Source organism: Sarcophilus harrisii, chromosome 1 (assembly GCF_902635505.1).
Source record: "Sarcophilus harrisii chromosome 1, mSarHar1.11, whole genome shotgun sequence".
Lineage (NCBI taxonomy): Eukaryota > Metazoa > Chordata > Mammalia > Dasyuromorphia > Dasyuridae > Sarcophilus > Sarcophilus harrisii.
Window position 1 is genome coordinate 565,087,152 of NC_045426.1, and position 17,657 is coordinate 565,104,808.

The window sequence follows — 17,657 nt, forward strand, 5'->3', positions numbered from 1 at the left end:
AGTCATTTAGTCAGTTACCTCAAAATCCCAAAGGAATGACACCAACAAGAAGCAGTGGCTTAGTGGGGAAAATAAAAAGGGGGGAGGAAAAGTCAGGAAATTATGGTAAAGAGTGAACAATGATTTGAAAGATGGAAACCTAGAGTCTAAAAGAAAACATGATGGCATCAACAGATATAAGAAAGTCAGGCGGAGGGTTTAGCAAGAAAGAGAGTTATAAGGATCAAATGAGATAACATGAACACACAATGCTTTGCAATCTTAAAGCATTAAATACATCCTAGCTATTTTAATACTTATTTTTATTTTAAGTTCATTTAGAGGCATGTTGAATTGACATGCCTGTGGAACATTCAGGTAATGATGTCCAGCAGCCAACTGAGAATACAGGACAGGAGCTCAGAGAGAAGACCTGAACATAGATTTTTAGTCTTACATACAGAAAATAGTTGAAATCAGAGGCAATCCTGTTATCTGAATCACATATCAGGATGCATGGTATGACTCTGAGAATTATTATTTAAAGAGGCAGAGTTTATATGTCTCATCATAGATTTAGAGCTGGAAGTGACTTTAGAGAAAATTGACAAACATTTTTTTCTTTTGGACAAATCAGTTGGGGTTCAGTGACTTGCCTAGAATCACACAACTAGTTAGTGTCAAATGTCTGAGGGTAGATTTGAACTCATTCATCTATTGCACCACCTAACTCCCCCAATAAGCATTTCTAAATCTTTTACTATCTGCTATTCCTTGAGTTGACTTGAGAATATAATAACAATGGTGAACAATCCACAATGAGCTTATATTTTAATGGTAAAGGCAAATATATGTGTGTGTGTGTATGTATATATGTGTGTCTGTGTCTGTGTGTGTATGTGTGTGCATGTAGGCTGAAATGTCTCCTCCTTTCTTAAAGAAGGATAGTGGGAGTAGCTAGAGGGTGCAGTGGATCACTGGCCCTGGAATCAGGAGGACCTGAATTCAAATTTGACCTCAGATATTTAGCACTAGCTATGTGATCTTGGGCAAATCAACCCCAATTGCCTTGCAAAAAACAACAGTAACAAGGATTTCCCAGAGTCAGGTTGAAAGAAATCCAGATTAGCCAGTGAAAAGTTTCAGAGATAGAAATGTAATGTGGTCTCTAAGGAAGAATACATAGGCCAGTATAGCTCTATGGGGACAGTATGGGGAGGAAAATAAAATGTAAAAAAAGTTGGAAGGGTAGAAAGAGTCTTACTTATGAAGAGCTTTAAATGAGAAAGGAATTTATATTTAATCCCAGAGTATATCAAGAATAACTGGAGTTTAATGAGTAAAGAGAGTGTGACATGGTTAGACCTGTTTAAAAAAAAATCATGTCAGCTGCTGAGTGGAGGAATAAAATGGGAATAGCTTTGAGACAGGTCGACTCCCCAGATCTCCCTTTGAGATCTTGGAAGGCTATTGTAATAGTCCAAGTATGAATTGATGAGGGTAGTGGTCTAATGAGTGGAAAGACAGTAATATATGGAAAAAGTGTTTTAGAAGAAATTGTAATTTCTGTATTTGACAGCTGATTGGATATTGGAATGAGCAAGAGAGACTGTCAAGGGGTAGCTAGTTGTAGTGGATAAAGCCCCAGCCCTGAAGTCAGGAGGACCCAAGTTCAAATCTGGCATCAGAAAATTAACACTTCCTAGCTGTATGACCCTGGGCAAGTCACTTAACCCCAATTGCATATGAGAGAGAGAGAGAGAGAGAGAGAGAGAGAGAGAAGGCAAAAATGACTCGGGTTATAAACCTGGGTGACTGAAAGAGTGGCTACTTCTTTGATAATATTAGGGAGGTTCAGAAAAGGGTTGAAATTAGGGGAAAGAATGAGTTCTGCTTTGACTATGTTGAGTTTAAGATGCCTATGAAATATTCAACAGGTGATTGAAGACTACTGCTCAAAAGAAAACTTAGCTCTATGTGAATATATCTGTGAATCAGCTGCAAAGATAATTGACCCCGTTAAGCCACAGTCAGGCGGCACAGTGCATAGAGTGCCAGGCTGGAATGAAGAAGACTGATCTTCCCAAATTAAAATCTAGCCTCAGAGACTTACTAGGTATGTGTCACAGAGCAAGCCACTTAATCCTGTTTGCCTCAATTTCCTTCTCTGTAAAATGAATTTGAAAAGGAAACAGCAAACTATTCCAGTATTTTTGCCAAGAAAACCCCCAATGAGGTCATGGAGAGTCAGATGTGACTGACTGAACAACAACAGACCATATAGTTCAATCCACTTTTCTTCTAACTGAAAAAAATGGGGCACAGAGAAGAAAAAGGATTTAGTACAGGGAATGTAGGGCAGAAAAGACAGCACTAGGATTCAAACTCCAGCATCAAATATAAAATACTGTTTCACATTTAAAGCCCTTAACAACTAGGCCCCTTCCTTCCTTTTCCAGTCTTAGACTGTGTTTCCCTCTGCTTACACTAAGATGGGGCTAAACTGGCCTACTTCCTGTTCTTCTCTTCCCTTCTTGTAGTCCATTTCCAGATTTTATAATTTTTCACTTGTCTGCCCCAAACACCTGGAACATGTTCCCTCTTCATCTCCATCTCCTGGCTTTAGTGACTGCCTTCAAATCTGACCTGCAAGAAGCCTTTCTACACTCCTCCTCCCCCTAATTAGCAGTATCTGCTTTTGTTTTTCTGAAATTAACTTTCATTTACATTGTATCTTTTGTTGATCAGTAAAAAATCGTTAAGTTCCTGCTACTGCCAGACTCTGTGCTAAGTACTGGGGAATTCAAAAAAAGGTCCCCCACATCAAGAAGCTAACAAGCTAATGGGAGAGATACTTGTTCACAAAGATATGTACAAAACAAACCATATACATGACAAACAGCATATAATTCACAGAGGCAAGGCACTGGAATTAAGAAGGATTGGAGAAAGCTTCCAGTAGAATAGGGGTGGGGAACTTTTTTTTCTGCCAAGGTCCATTTGTATATTTATAACATCATTCATCAACCACGCAAAATTATCAACTTAAAAACTCAAGCAGCAGGAGGTTGTTGTTGACAGAGCCAAACCAAATGATTTCCTGGGCCTTACACAGCCCATGGGCGGAACATTACCCACCCTTGCTGTAGAAGATGGGATTTTAATCAGGATTTAAGAAAGCCAAGGAGGTCATTAGTCAGAAGGAGAACATTTTAGCCATGGAGGACACCAGAGAAAATGTCCAGAGCTCAGAGATGGAGTGTCTTGTTTGTGGCACAGTCAGGAAGCCAGTATTACTGGATCAAAGAGTATATGTCAGGAAGTAAGGCCAGATTATAAAGGGCTTTGAATACCAAACAACATTTTCTGTTTGATCATGAAGGTAACAAGGAATCACTTTATTGATTTTACAGGGAGGGTAGGGTGAGGGGGATGCAGTGAGATGATCAGACTTACATTTTAGGAAAATTACTTTAGTGCCCGGATGAAGGATGGATTGTAGTGGGGAGAAACCTGAGACAGGCAGACCCACCAGCAGACTCTTGCTGAGTGTGAGGTGATGAGGAGAATCAGATATCAGAGGAGAGAAGAGATTTTTAGGAGAGAGGTTGCAAAGAATTAATCAACAGACCTTGGCAACAGATTGCATATGAGAGGTGAGAGATAATGAGGAATCCAGAATCACTTCTAGGTTTTTTGTCCAAGCCTGGAAGGATGGTAATACCTTCTATAGTAATAGATAAGGCGGAGGGGTGGAGGATGAGTAATGGTTTAGGAGAAAAGCTCCATTTTAGACAAAATGAGTTTAAGATGTCTCCTGGACATCCACTTCAAGATGTCTAAAATGCAGTTGGAGATGTAAGATCAGAAATTAACAAAGAGATCAGGTGTACATAGTTATTTATGTTATCTCCCCATTAGAAAATCAACTCTACAAGTGCAGGGATCATGTTTTTGCCTTTTTGTGTGTCTTCAATACTAAGTCAAAGCCTAGCTTAATTACTTAATAAATGCTTGTTGAGTGACTAACACTGATACCACAATAACAGTTTTGCCATATTACCATAATGCCTCTTTAATTGCTAACATATCTGGAAAGTAGGCTATATCAGACAAAAAAAAAAAAATCCCTAACACAGTAGGTGATTACAGTAGGTATATCTAGAGAAGACAGGTATATCTAGAGAAGGCAACACCTAGCTGCCCCTGTATTCAAAATTTTAAAATGAAAGTTATAAATTCCAGTTATTATTTTCTTCATCTCAGCCTAATAGAATCCATCTGCTTTCAAAATTCAACAATTCAACTTTAAATGCCAACTAAACTAAGCCTGTCCTGGTCTCCCTTCCCTCTCTCCCTTCTTGTTAACATCATCCCTCTCTCTCTTGATTTGTATTTATTTTATTTATATATTTATAGTTCTTTTTTCCTTTATATGTTGTTTTCTTCTTCTCTAAGAATTTGATTTGCATTTATTTTATATATATTTTAAGGCTCCTTTTTTTCTTAAGTGTTGTTTTTCCTTCTTGAGAAGGTGAATTTCTTCAGGGCAGAAACAATTTTTATACGTAATGGTTTGTATGTTATCTGTCTTACTAGATTTAGAGCTCCTTGAAATCAGGGATTGTGTTTTTACCTTTCTTTCTATCTTCAGTGCTTAACATGGTGATTGGAACACAGTAGGTGCATAATTCTTGACTTGCATAATGACTGGCAAGAAGTATATGCTTTATAAATGTGTATTGAAGTTATGGATGATTGTTTTGTATAATTTCCCCTGTGGTTTCTTAATGGGGCCTTGGAGTGGAGTTAAGGGAGAGAATCTGGAATTCAAAGGTTAAAAAAAAAAATGTAACAAAACTTTTAAATGTTTTAAAGTTTAACTGAGGGAAAATATTAAATAAACTTAAAAGAATACTTGAAAAAATTAAAAAAAAAAAGAAATTATGAATGATTGAATGAATGTCAAGAGAGATAAGTGGAGGTAAGAAAGCAAAAAGGAGAAATGAAAATCTATCCTAAGAATTGGTTCTACTGACGCACTAAAGAAGAGCTGAAAATGAAGTATCTGTGAGTTTTAAAGACCTGACAGAATTGGTTGACAATGACCCGGGCAATGAACCTGTAATGTTTATTGCTATTGTTCAGTTGTATCCAAATCTTCATGATCCCATTTAGGGTTTTCTTGGCTGAGATACTGGAGTGGTTTGCCATTTCCTTCTCTATCTCATTTTACAGATGAGGAAACTGAGGCAAACAGTGAATTGCTCAGGATCACCAGATAGTAAGTGTCTGAAGCTATATTTGAATTCAGAAAGATGAGTCTTCTTAATTCCAAGCCTGGCACTTTAGCCACTGCCCCTCCAAACCAGGAGGAACCAGGGCTGTCTGGCTCCATCTTATTTTTCTAGACAAGTTATATTATCTCCCTTTACTTAAGCAAGCTCTCATACATGCTCTTCCCCAAACTCAACATTCCATCTGTATCTTCAGTCCCATTGTATCATATATTGTTCCCATGCTGGAACATAAGATCATGAGATTGAGAAAGCAGAAGTCAGTGGGCGAGATTCAGAGCCAGGATTCAGAGAGAGTTGGAGGCTGAAGCTGGAAGAGACAAAAGACTAGCAGCAAGAAGTATCAGAACTAAGGAGAGAGATAGGTCTCAAAGAAAGCTAACTGGGCTATTTTGAAGGAGACAATAAAGGATCTGAACTTTTAATAGCTGGCTGCATTTGAAGTGATTATTGAACTGAACTGAAACTAAGGCTGGCTCCAGAAGCTCCCCAAGAAACCTGCTCCCAGAGAATTATTATATTTTAGAAAAGAAGAACATTACATTTTGCCCTTCCATCAAGACTAAGCTCCTGCCCTATCTCCCGCCTAAGCTCTCTCTCCCATTGTCAAATAGGAATGTTCCCTTTAGGAGAGAGAGAATGAAATTGATAAATTTGTGCAACTCTGCCTCACTTAACTCTAATTCACGTGCAATTGGTCCACTTTGAAAATGAAAGACAAAACCAAGAGACAGAGAAGTTCCATTTAAAATAACTGTAGAAAATATAAAATACCTGGGAGTGTACTTGCCAAAAAAACCCAGGAACTCTATGACAATTATAAAATGCTTTTCACACAAATAAAGTTATAGCTAAAGAATTAGAAAAATAACAATTGCTTATTGGCTGATTCTAATCTAACAAAAATATCAATCTACATAAATTAATTTACTTATTTAGTGTCATATTAATGAAACTAATAAAAATTATTTTATAGAGCTAGAAAAAAATAACAAAAAATGCATGGGGAAAAACAAAAAATCAAGAATATCAAGGGAACTAATAGAAAAAGAAAAAAGCCCACCCATACCAGATATCAAACTATATTATAGAGCAGCAGTCATCAAAACTATTTGATACTGGTTAAGAAGTAAGGTGATAAATAAATAAGTAGAATAGATTAGGTACCCAAGACACAGAGACACAGTAGTAAATGATCATAGGGTTTATTTGGTAAATCCAAAGAACTCAACTTCTGAGACAAAAATTCACTATTTGACAAAAAACTGCTTGAAAAACTGGAAAACAGTATGGCAGAAACTAGGTATAGAATAATATTTATACTGTATACTAAAACAAGGCAAAAATAGATGCATGATTTACACATGAAGGTGATGCCATAAGTAAATTAGAAGAGTATGGAATAGTTTATCTTTTAGATCTATAGAGAAGGGAAGAATTTAAGATCAAACAAAAGAGAGTTTTATGGGATATAAAATATATAATTTTGATTATATTAAATTTTAAAAAGTTCTTACACAAACAAAACCAATGCAATCAAAATTAGAAGGAAAGTAGAAAGCTGGAAAATAATTTTTACAGCCAATGTCTCTGATAAAGGCTTCATTTCTCAAATATATATAGAACTAAGTCAATTTAATTGATAAATGGTGAAAGGAAGCAAACAGACAATTTTCAGATGAAGAAATCAAAGCTATCCATAATAAGATTTAAAAAAATGCTCTAAATCCCTGTACATTAGAGAAATGCAAATTAAAACAACTCTGAACTACCACCTCATACCTATCAGATTGGCCAATATGACATAAAAGGCAAATGATGAATGATAAAAAGAACATGGGAAAATTAGGACACTAGAACATTGTTGGAAAGCAATTTGGAACTATGCCCAAATAGCTATATAACTGCATACCCTTTGATCAGATAATATCATTATTAAGAGGCAAGAAAAGATCATAATAAAACAGAAAAGACCTATTTGTGCAAAAATATTTCTAATAACTTTTTGTGGTGGCAAAGAATTGGAAATTGAGGTGCTGCCCATCGGTTGAGAAATGGCTAAAGAAATATATGAATGTAATAGAATACTATTTGTGCTATAAGAAATAATGAACAGACAGATTTCAGGAAAAAAAAAAAAACTGGACTTACACACATTGATTCAAAGTGAAGTGAGCAGAACAAGAAGGATTTTGTACACACTATCAGCAACATTGTGTGATGATCAATTACGGACTAATTTAGCTCTTCTCAGCAAAACAATGATCCAAGTCAAGTCCAAAAGACTCATAATGGAAAATCAAAGCATATTATTTTCACCTTTTTTTGCGGGGGAGGGGTGTTTTTTCCCTTTCCTTCTGTTTCTTCTTTTATAACTTGACTGATATGGGTATTTATTTTACATGATTGTACATACATGACCTATATCAGATTATTTGCCATCCTGGGGAGAAGGGAAAAATTTGGACTTTAAATTTTATTTTTTTAAAAGAATCTTAAAATATATAATAAAGTTATATAAAAAAATTTTAAAAGAAAGGAAGGGGAAAACCAGGACAAAAAAACTAGCAGCAAGATTTGGGAGAAATAATTTATTTAATCTCTCAGTTTTCTCTGGGAATTCTCCAGGACAATAAATTGCAAAGCATATGTAGAGTGGATACTCTCTTTACTAATTCCTTACATTAGAGGTGGGACAAGATAACCTCAACTTTAGAAGGTACTAAGATTGGATTAATTTAAAAAGAACAAAAACAAAAAACAGATTAGAAAATGCTCAACATAGTGCTTTGAACATAGTAGGAGCTTAGTAAATATTTGATGAACTGAGAAGTCAAGGAAGGGGGCAGTCAGAATTAGTTATATGTGATGTGGATTGGTATAAGAGTATGAAATTATTCTCCCAAAGAAGGACTCTACTGCCTAATAGGAGGCTAGGTTTGTAAATCTGACTGATTAGCTATTGTTGTGTAAGCAGGATTGAGCTGTAGGCAATAGGAGCTGGGGGAAACTAGTCAGTGAAACCCTTACCATCAGCTGACCATCTTTAGTTCCTCCATCTCGTCTATCACCTTTCCTACAGGAGTAGAACGCTTCTGTGGCTGGCAAAAAAAGGATTAGAGGTCTGCTTCTGCTTTAATCAACTCAATTATTTCCTCCATGCTACAACTTGCCGAATTTTATTTCAATGTGGACCATGGCTACCTGGAGGGTCTGGTCCGAGGACACAAAGCCTGCCTCCTGACCCAGGATGACTACAATAACTTGGTGCAGTGTGAAACTCTCGAAGGTAAGTGCTGTCATTTTCAAACTTTTGGGAAAATAAACAGGAGAAGATAGAGCTCTCTGTAAATTAAAACAAAACAAAACAAAACCTGCTTCTAATGGCATGAGAGCCTGAAGAACTTTGTACTAAGTCTAGCCTTAGGTCTGATTTTCTGAATAGTCTCTTCTCTCAAAAGTATAAGAAAAAAAAAAATTAGAATTTGCCTCTCCACCCTCCCTGGTAGTGAGTTCACATTTTGAAGTTCTCCTGAGATACTGCTAAAATTTTTGCAAAAAGTACATTAATGTGCAGGACTGGCTCTAGAGTAAGGTCTGGCTTCTAATACTGGTCTTTTACTAGTTTTGACCTTGGGCCTCTTGGAGCATCAGTTTCTTTTCTATAAAATAGGGTTGATTATGATTAATTAGCCACAATCACTGTGTTTTCTTGAGAAAAGTGACTTGCCAAATTTTAGGCAAAATAAATGTGTTTATTCTCATTTTACAGATGAGTAATTCAGGCCGAGAGAGGACCAAATGACTTACTCATAATCATGTGCTCAAACCTAGCTCTTTTGACTGTAACCACTACTTTTTACACAATGCCAGACTACCTTTTAATTTCAGCATAATTTTGATATTAGCCTATATAAAATCGATCACTGTGGATAAAGCATACTAGAATCATAAAGACGTGGTTTCAAATCCAGCCTCAGACACTTAATTGTGTGACTACGGCAAATAAATCATTTAACTTCTATCTTGCCTCCGTTTCCACATCTGTAAAAAGGGAATAATAATAGTATCTACTTTTAAAGGTTGTGAGGGCCAAGTGAGTTCATATTTGTAAAAAGTCCCTGGCACGTAGTAGTCTCTATATAACGCGTATTCCCTTCCTTTTCCATTCTTTCCTAGCCAATCCCCACTTCCCTGCAATTTGGGCTAATTCAAGAAACTGACCTATGCTGTAAGGAGAGGAATGAAAGTTAAGAAAAAAAGCTCTTTGAAGGTGACTTTGTGAACTGCTTGAGTGAAAGTAGTAACTGCCAAGCCATGGCCCAGACTGGTTAAATCCTGAACCTGCAGAACAGCAGTAACAACAGAAAATCTGCAGGTGCTTTCATTTGAAATAGGAACAGAAACTATAATGATAAACCCAATTCCATTTTCCATAAATTCATTGCAATAGTAGCAAATAATCCGAACTGAAGATTGTTAATTACCTTTATGCTACTAATGTGCTTCAATGGTGGCAAATTGTAGTATTTCTGAGAAGGGGGAGCTAAGTGAATTCCTTTTTAATCTGTGACTAGTTTTTGAAGTGAACCAAGATTGGAGAAAGTTAATGAGATCAGGGTTTGCACCAAAATTCAGAAAGCTGACTGGCTGCCTTCCTAGGTTTCTAGGTAAAGAGATAAGTATCTAGAGATAAGTTTTTGCAGAAGCCGTCCCTCCCTCCCTTTCTTGCTATTTGGTTAATTTTTATGCCTTTAGGGTAGTAGTTTAAAGCCAGTTGTTCTGTTTCAAAGGTAGGTGTGGAAGGGGAGTAATCATCATTGTTATCATCTTCAAAGTCTTGTGGTGTCCACCACTTAGTGGGTACTATAAAATAAAGACGATAACGATGATTAATCACTGAGCTAAGTCCTTTATAATTATTTTATTTGAACTTTACAGCCCTTAGGAAGTAGGTTCTATTATTATCCCCATTTAACAAATGAGGAAACTGAGGTAAACCGGTCAAATTACTTGTTCAGCGTCACATAGCTAGTGTCTGAGGTCAGGTTTGAACATGAATTCCTGATTCTAGGATCTTTTCAATTGGGAGCAACACCAGCTGCAATATAATGGGGGTAGGCAGGTATTACTTCCTTCCTCTTATGCTTTACAGATAGAAAAAGATATAGGCTCTCTCATGACACTTGTAAAGAATAATAAGACAGCCAGAGTGCTCTCTTCACACCCTTTCAAGAGAAAAAAAAAAAACCTCTGGATGGCATCTTGGGTTGGAGAGACCTCCTGGGAAAAACTTAGTGTGACATATGGAAATAGCATCACAAGATGGGGAAGAATGAATGGATTCTGACTTACCATTTGGGATGAGAATGCTGAAGAGGAGGGCTTCTTTTCTTTCTTTTAAAAATACATTTTATTTTTATTTCATTAAATGTTTCCCAATTGCATGTAAAAACAATTTTTATCATTCATTTTTAATTTGAGTTCTAAATTCCTTCTTGCCCCTTTTCACCCCTTGATAAAGTATATCTTATTAGCTATATTGCAAAAGAATACATACCTACAAAGAAAAGTAGTTTAAAAGTATGATTTAATCTGTCCTAAGAATTCATTAGTTCTCTCTCTCTGGAAGCAGATAATATTGTCACCTTAGATCCTTTGGAATTGTCTTGTATTATTGTCTTGATCAGAGTAATTAAGTCTTTTCATAGTTGATCATCCAAAAGAGGGCTTTCTTAACCATTTTTGAGGCCCAGACCCCTTTAATAACAGTAGAGAACTCTGCTCAGAATGTTTTTAAAATGTTTAAAATACATAGAATGACAGAGAAAATCTATCTTATTGAAAAAGAACGACCAATTAAAAAAAAAAATTTTGCAGAGACCAGATTCAGAATTTTTACTTAAAGCATTGTTTTATATCTATTAACACCAGGTCCCAGGATTTTTTTCCTCAACTTCACTTTTTTTCTTTCCAATTTTCAACAGATAATTCCTACTCTGTTCTCTCTTATTTACTTGGTCACTAAACTGCTTTCCATAACATTTTCTTTATTTTATTTGTTCCAATTACATATAAAGATAGAATTCAACATTCATTTTTATAAAAGATAGTTTTCAGCATTAATTTTTTTAAATAAGATTGAGTTCCAGATGTTTCTCTCTTCCTACCCTTCCCACTCCCCAAGACAGGAAGCAAACTAATACAGGTTATACATGTACAAAATAATCACATTTTCATAGTATTTAAGGCTAAAAATAGTATTTTAAAATACAATTTGTAAATGAGGAATTTTCAAAAAGTAAATTCTAGATCGGTAGAATCTGGAGCACAAAGAAGCCTCACTGTTACCTAGTCCAACCCAATCATTTTACTTACCGGGAACCAATAATCCAGAGAATTAGCCCAAGTCTCAAAGTCCATGGTAGAACCTAGGCCTCCTCCCTGGTTTCTAATCCCATGATCCTTTACCAGTGTTACTCAATTGGTAATTTAGTAATTTAGTACTCACAATTAGTAATTTAGGACACATAAATACTTTTCCAGGTTCTGTGTAGATTTCAGCCTCATCATCATTCTAGGAATCATAATAATGGCTCTTCTCTTGACAGCTCTCCCAACAGCTATGTTGGGAGATAACTTGAAAAAAATGATAGGCAAATTATGTGCGAGAGAATAGATCTCCCAAACCATTTTAGCCCAGTATGTAAAATCGGACACTTTTTGGTAATTTATTGCCATGTCAGAAAAGAACTTTTAATCCTAAAAGAACATCTTCCCCTGTGATTCCAAGCTTTTAAGTATTATTTTAGAAACAACTTCATGGACAGATGTAAATATCAAAAAATAAATCTACAAAGATAAAATATAAGGTCACACCACCAAAATAAATATTTTAGGAACGATTATTCACAAACTGTCTGGTCTGAGATATTCCAAGACTTGCTACTGATTGACTCATTCAGTAACCACCACTAAACGCTTAGTTTTCCTACCTCTAAAATAGGGGAACTGGTTCATGCTGTTTTTGTCACTGGGGACAATCTTGTTACTGGGATTAATAAAAGCTTGGGCTAGATAAAGGCTGATCCATTTTGCAGTATTCTCTTATCCTTAATCCAAAAGGTGTCTTTGATCTTATAGAATTCCATATCTAAGGGCAGGTAGATGGCTCTATGGGTACAACACCAGCTTTGAAGACAAGAGAACCTGAGTTCATATGTGACCTCAGACACATAGACTCTAAAGAAGGTCAATTGTTTTTATTACACCCCCCTCCTCCCCCCCCCCCCAAAAAAAAAAGATCCTATATCTACAGCTCAAAAGAGAACTTGGAAAACATTTTGTCCAGCCCACTCACTCCTCATTTTACAGTAAACTGAAGTTCCAAGATTTCAGTTAAGTGACTTGCCTGAGGTCATACAATCATTAAGTGACCTAACTGGAATTCCAAGGCTAGTCCTACAGATTATAGAGCTAAATTTCTTTAATCCAACCTGCTCATTTTATAGAAGAAATAGCCCTAAGGAAGTGACATAAACTTTCATTTGAATCTAGAACTGCAGGTGTTGAGGTTTAGATTTGGGGTACCTAAATGAAATTAGGGTTTAGTTGAGGTCTAGTGGCAGGTTTGGGGAACAGGAAGTCAAGCAAAGCTCCCCTGCAACCCCCTTGGATTCGGCGCAAGGATACGGCGGTAAATGAGGTCTAGTAGCGGCTCAAGTCCCCAATAAAAGCATTTATTAGCCCGAGAGCTAGATTGATAGAAGAGGTTTATTATTGGGTTTGGAAGTAAGAGATAGGGAAGGTAGAGATAAGGAGGGCACTGGACAGAGGGTCCAGTGGACAGAGGGTCTTCACATGCCTGGCATGTTTGGAATCTCTGCAAAGAAGGAGTCCCAGCATCTCCCTTTTATAATGAGAGACTTAGCTCGAGGGGCTTTTGGGTGTAGCCCCAAATTGGCTCAGATCCGGATGGGGCTGGGACAGGTCCTGATCTATTGGAATTCCAGGATCTGTGAGTTAAAGCTCAATTACATTCACTAGAGGGGTTTGGGAATCATAGATAGGAATCTTTTCCACATCACAGGGCCAATTCTTTATATCATACCATACTGTCTCTAGTCCAGGCCTTCCCACCACCATATCTCAGGAAGCTGAGGCCCAGAAAATTTGTGATTTCCCCCAAAGTCACACAAGTAGCAAGTTGCTTTCTTGGTCCAAATCTATTACTCTTTCAATTATACCAAGTCCTTAAAATGATTTAATTAATGAAAGTAGTAATTTCTTTCTGCTATTGTTAAAAATATTATGACCTTTCTTATTCATGATCCTCCTTAATGTCTGTCCTGTGACAGTCTGGATCCACATAGTGTCACTTTCCTGTTTAGATGGTACTGCTTCTCTTGGTTCTCCTTCTTTCTACCCAACAACTCTTCAGCTGACTTTACTGATTTTTTCCCCCTTGGTCCTTTTGTTGCTTCTACCCTGCAAAAGCTTTCTAACTGGTCCTCATTTCTCAGGTGCATCCTTATTACCCAACCCCCAACCATTCTCCACTTGACTGCCGTCGAGGTTTTTTTTTTTTTTTTAATAAATTTTAAAAAATAATTAAAAAAATTTTTTTTGATAATGGCTTTTTATTTTTTCTAAATACATGCAAAGGTAGTTTTGAACATTCATCCTTGCAAGTTTTTCTTCCTCCCTCTCACCTCGCCTAGACATCAAGTAATCCAATATAGGTTAAATATGTGTAATTCTAAACATATTTCCACATTTATCATACTGCACAAGAAAAATCAAATCAAAAAAGAAAAAAAAAAACAAGCTAGCAAACAAAAATAACAACAACAAAGGTGAAAATGTTGTGATCCACATTTAATCAAGGTCATTTTCTAAAACTTAGGTCTGACCATATCACAGACACCCCCACTGCCTTCAGTGGACTCCATTGACTCCTTATTTCTAGGATCAAATCACCTCTAGACTTAGCTTAAATCCCACCTTCTTTGTGAGATCTTTTCCTTTTCTTTTAGATGTCTCCCTCCTCTCAGACTATTTACTTTCATTTACTTGTTTGAATTTATTAATTAGATTCTCTTCTCCAGCAGTGTGTCTGTCTGACCTTAGGCAGATACCTATTTACTTCGGTTCCATAACAACAGCATCTATCTCCCTAAAAGAGTTGTGAGGATCAAATGAGAAAATTGTAAATGTATTTAGCACGTGCCTGGCACATAATCACTATAAAACTGTTAACTACCATTGTGATGGTGAGGATGAGCTTCTTGTGGCAGAAACTTTCCCCCTCTTCCTTAGAGTTGAGGAGTGGTCTGGTAAGCACTCCTTTATTGAATTCTATGGCTTGGATTGTTTTAGAAACTTTGTTATTACTGACCAACAAATTGTTATTTGGCAACCAGCATTGTTTGTGGGATTATAGCACTCCCAAGGCCAGGTAGCCTTAGGGTTATTGCTACATTTTCTCTGGGACCTACACTACTTCAGTCTGAGGCACATAGAAAGTGTTTAATGTTTTGACTATTGTAATAATAAACATTTCTTCAGTAATAACATCATTTTTAAATTTTGCATATGCATCCATTTCTCTTTCTCCAGAACAGTTAGACAAGGTAGCAAAAGAAACATAAAAACTGGTATTGCTCAACTCTCCATTTGTCCATCTCACATCCTTGGGAATTTTTATTAGTATCCAACATATTTTTTCAGTAAGGAAGAGGCTTCATAGTGTGCAGGGTGAGAGTGGACCCAGGTTCCCTTAGCTAAAATCCAATCTCTTTTCTTTTCTTTCTTCCAGTAGGTTTTTAAGTAATGAAAGCATCACAGCCCTAAAATTCTCACATCTTATCTACAGCTAATTTTTGTGTTGACTCTTTCCCTTTTCTTGTTGTTCCTCTAAATTCTCTGGGTAGAAAGCCAAAATGTCCTTCCCCTACTTAGCTTCTATCAAATAAATAAAATACCTCCACCCATTTCATTGTTGTGCCAACTGCTTGGGACTGGATTTCTGGATTTTAAACATGCATTTCCTTTTGGGTGGAGTGAAATGGGTTTGTTCTAATGACTTTTAGTTCCATGCAAATAAATCTAGATAAAAAAAATTAATACCCAGGAGACTTGAAAATATGGTACATGATTAACTATACATTTGTTGCAGGTCCATATGGTTTTTATTCAAGTAACAATTTTTATTTGAGCTCCCTTGACAACTCACCAATCCCTTATTTTTCACCAAAGTGATTTTCTAAAAGCTTTAGTCATGATGTCTCTATTTTCCTCAACAAATTCCTGTAGCTCACTATTACCTGTCAAATATAAATATCAAATATAACTGGAATTTAAAGATCTTCACAATCTAATCTGTTCCTACCAGATCTTTTATACATGACTCCTATTCTTATACTATGTTTCCACCATGTCTGTACCCTTGCACTTTTGTGGTTCCTTTCCCTAATCCTTCAATGTACTTTCTCCTCTCCCCTTCTAGGAATTACTGGTTTAAGGCTCCACACCAGTGTTACCTTCTAAGCAAAACCTTGCTAGATAGAATACATAAACTGCAAGTGACTTCTACTTATAAACTTCTTTACATTACTTTTATTTAAATATCTCCCATATTCCAATGTAAAATTCTTGAGGGCAGGAACTGTCTCATATTTTATCTTGGTTGTCACATTATTGAATTTATCCCACTTAGAACTCTTCTTTTGTGTTATCTTTGACCATTATGAACTTTATTATAAACAAGAAACTTTTGGAGAGCTAACACCCTTGCTCCCTTATATTTGTATCTTTAATATTTAGAATTTTGTGACAGATAGCTAATACTTAATATTTTATATTCTGCCTGTACCTTACAAGGACATCTGGGTGATTAATAACTGCTTGTTTTTTTTTTTTTTAATTGAAACTTTTTATTTTCAAAGCATATGCATAGATGATTTTTCAACATTCACCCTTGCAAAACCTTGTGCTTCAAATTTTCCTTTCCTTCCCCCCACCTCCTCCCCTAGATGGCAAGTAATCCAATATGTGTTAAACATGTTAAAATATGTTAAATTCAATATATGTATACATATTTATACAATTATCTTACTGCACAAGATAAATCAGATCAGAAAGAAAACAAAATGCAAGCAAACAACAACAAAAAGAGTGAACAAAATGCTGTGCTGTGGTCCACACTTGGTTTCCCACAGTCCTCTCTCTGGATGCAGATGGCTCTCTTCATCCTAAAATCATTGGACTGGCCTCAATCATCTCATTGTTGGAAAGTCACATCCATCAGAATTGATCATGGTATAATCTTGTTGCTGTGTATATTCTCCTGGTTTTTCCCATTTCACTCAGCATCAATTCATGTAAATCTCTCCAGGCCTCTTTAAAATCATCCTGCTGATCATTTCTTAGAGAATATTAATATTCCATAACATTCATATACCATAACTTGTTCAGCTATTCTCCAACTGATGAGCAGTCACTCAATATCTACTACTAAGTGATTGTTTCTGAATGGTATCATTTTAGTCTAAGGGAATAAAGAAATTCAGTGGAATGTTCCTTAAGGCTCTGAGGATTTTTCTGTCTTCATTTTTTCCTTAGAAAGCTATTCTTAGAAGTTGACATAATGCCTGGCACATGGTGCTTAATGAACGTTTGTTTATGTTGTTAATGATGATGGTGCTGGTATTTGCTGAATTGTTTAGTTGACTACTGTGGGAAGAATGTACAAGGTCACCTGAGTCACTTTCCCCTCCCAAGCCATCTGGGTGCAGTGGAAAGATAAAGATCTGGACAAGTGGATGCAATGGGAGACTGATCTTTTTTAAACTAAGTTCTTCCACAGGTTTAGGTTTGACTGGAGCGGCACCCATTTAGTTATTTAGACTAGATAGCAATTGAGGCAAAGAATCTCCCCTTTTACCTGATCCATAAACAAAACAAAATTTTAAAAATCCCAAACAAACCCATAAATAAATAAATAAGTCAGGGAGGGGAAGATCCTCAGGGTTTCTGACTTTAGCAGAAACAATTGCTATTTACATTCAATCTGAGTCTATCAGGACTCAAACTATAACCAAATAGGACTTGGCCTGGGACCTATTGATGGTCAATTAATGAGAATCTAAGTGGTTTTGGTTTAAGACATGATCCTTATGAAGAAATCCAGTCTGAAAACCCCAAAATATCTTGGGAGGGTTCAGAAATCCAAAAAGAAAAAAAAAAAAAAAAGGCATCTTTTAACAGCATCTGTAGGTAAGGGCATAATACCTTCTGTGGACAGAGGGAGGGGAGGGGAGAAGAAAGGAAGGAGAAGAGAAGAACAGAAGCTGGGGAGGAGGGGGGAGGAAGGAAAGGGGG

At 36.4% G+C, this 17,657-nt stretch overlaps 1 protein-coding gene across 1 annotated transcript in view; it reads left to right on the top strand.

Annotated features, from left to right (window-relative positions):
- Window positions 1-8,435: 8,435 nt before the first annotated feature.
- Window positions 8,436-17,657, top strand: part of ATP6V0D2 (ATPase H+ transporting V0 subunit d2) — a 33,032-nt gene continuing 23,810 nt past the window's right edge. Inside the window, exon 1 of the mRNA XM_031946949.1 lies at window positions 8,436-8,565. Within this exon, the coding sequence (XP_031802809.1) occupies window positions 8,436-8,565 (130 nt within the window). The remainder of the gene's footprint in view (window positions 8,566-17,657) is intronic.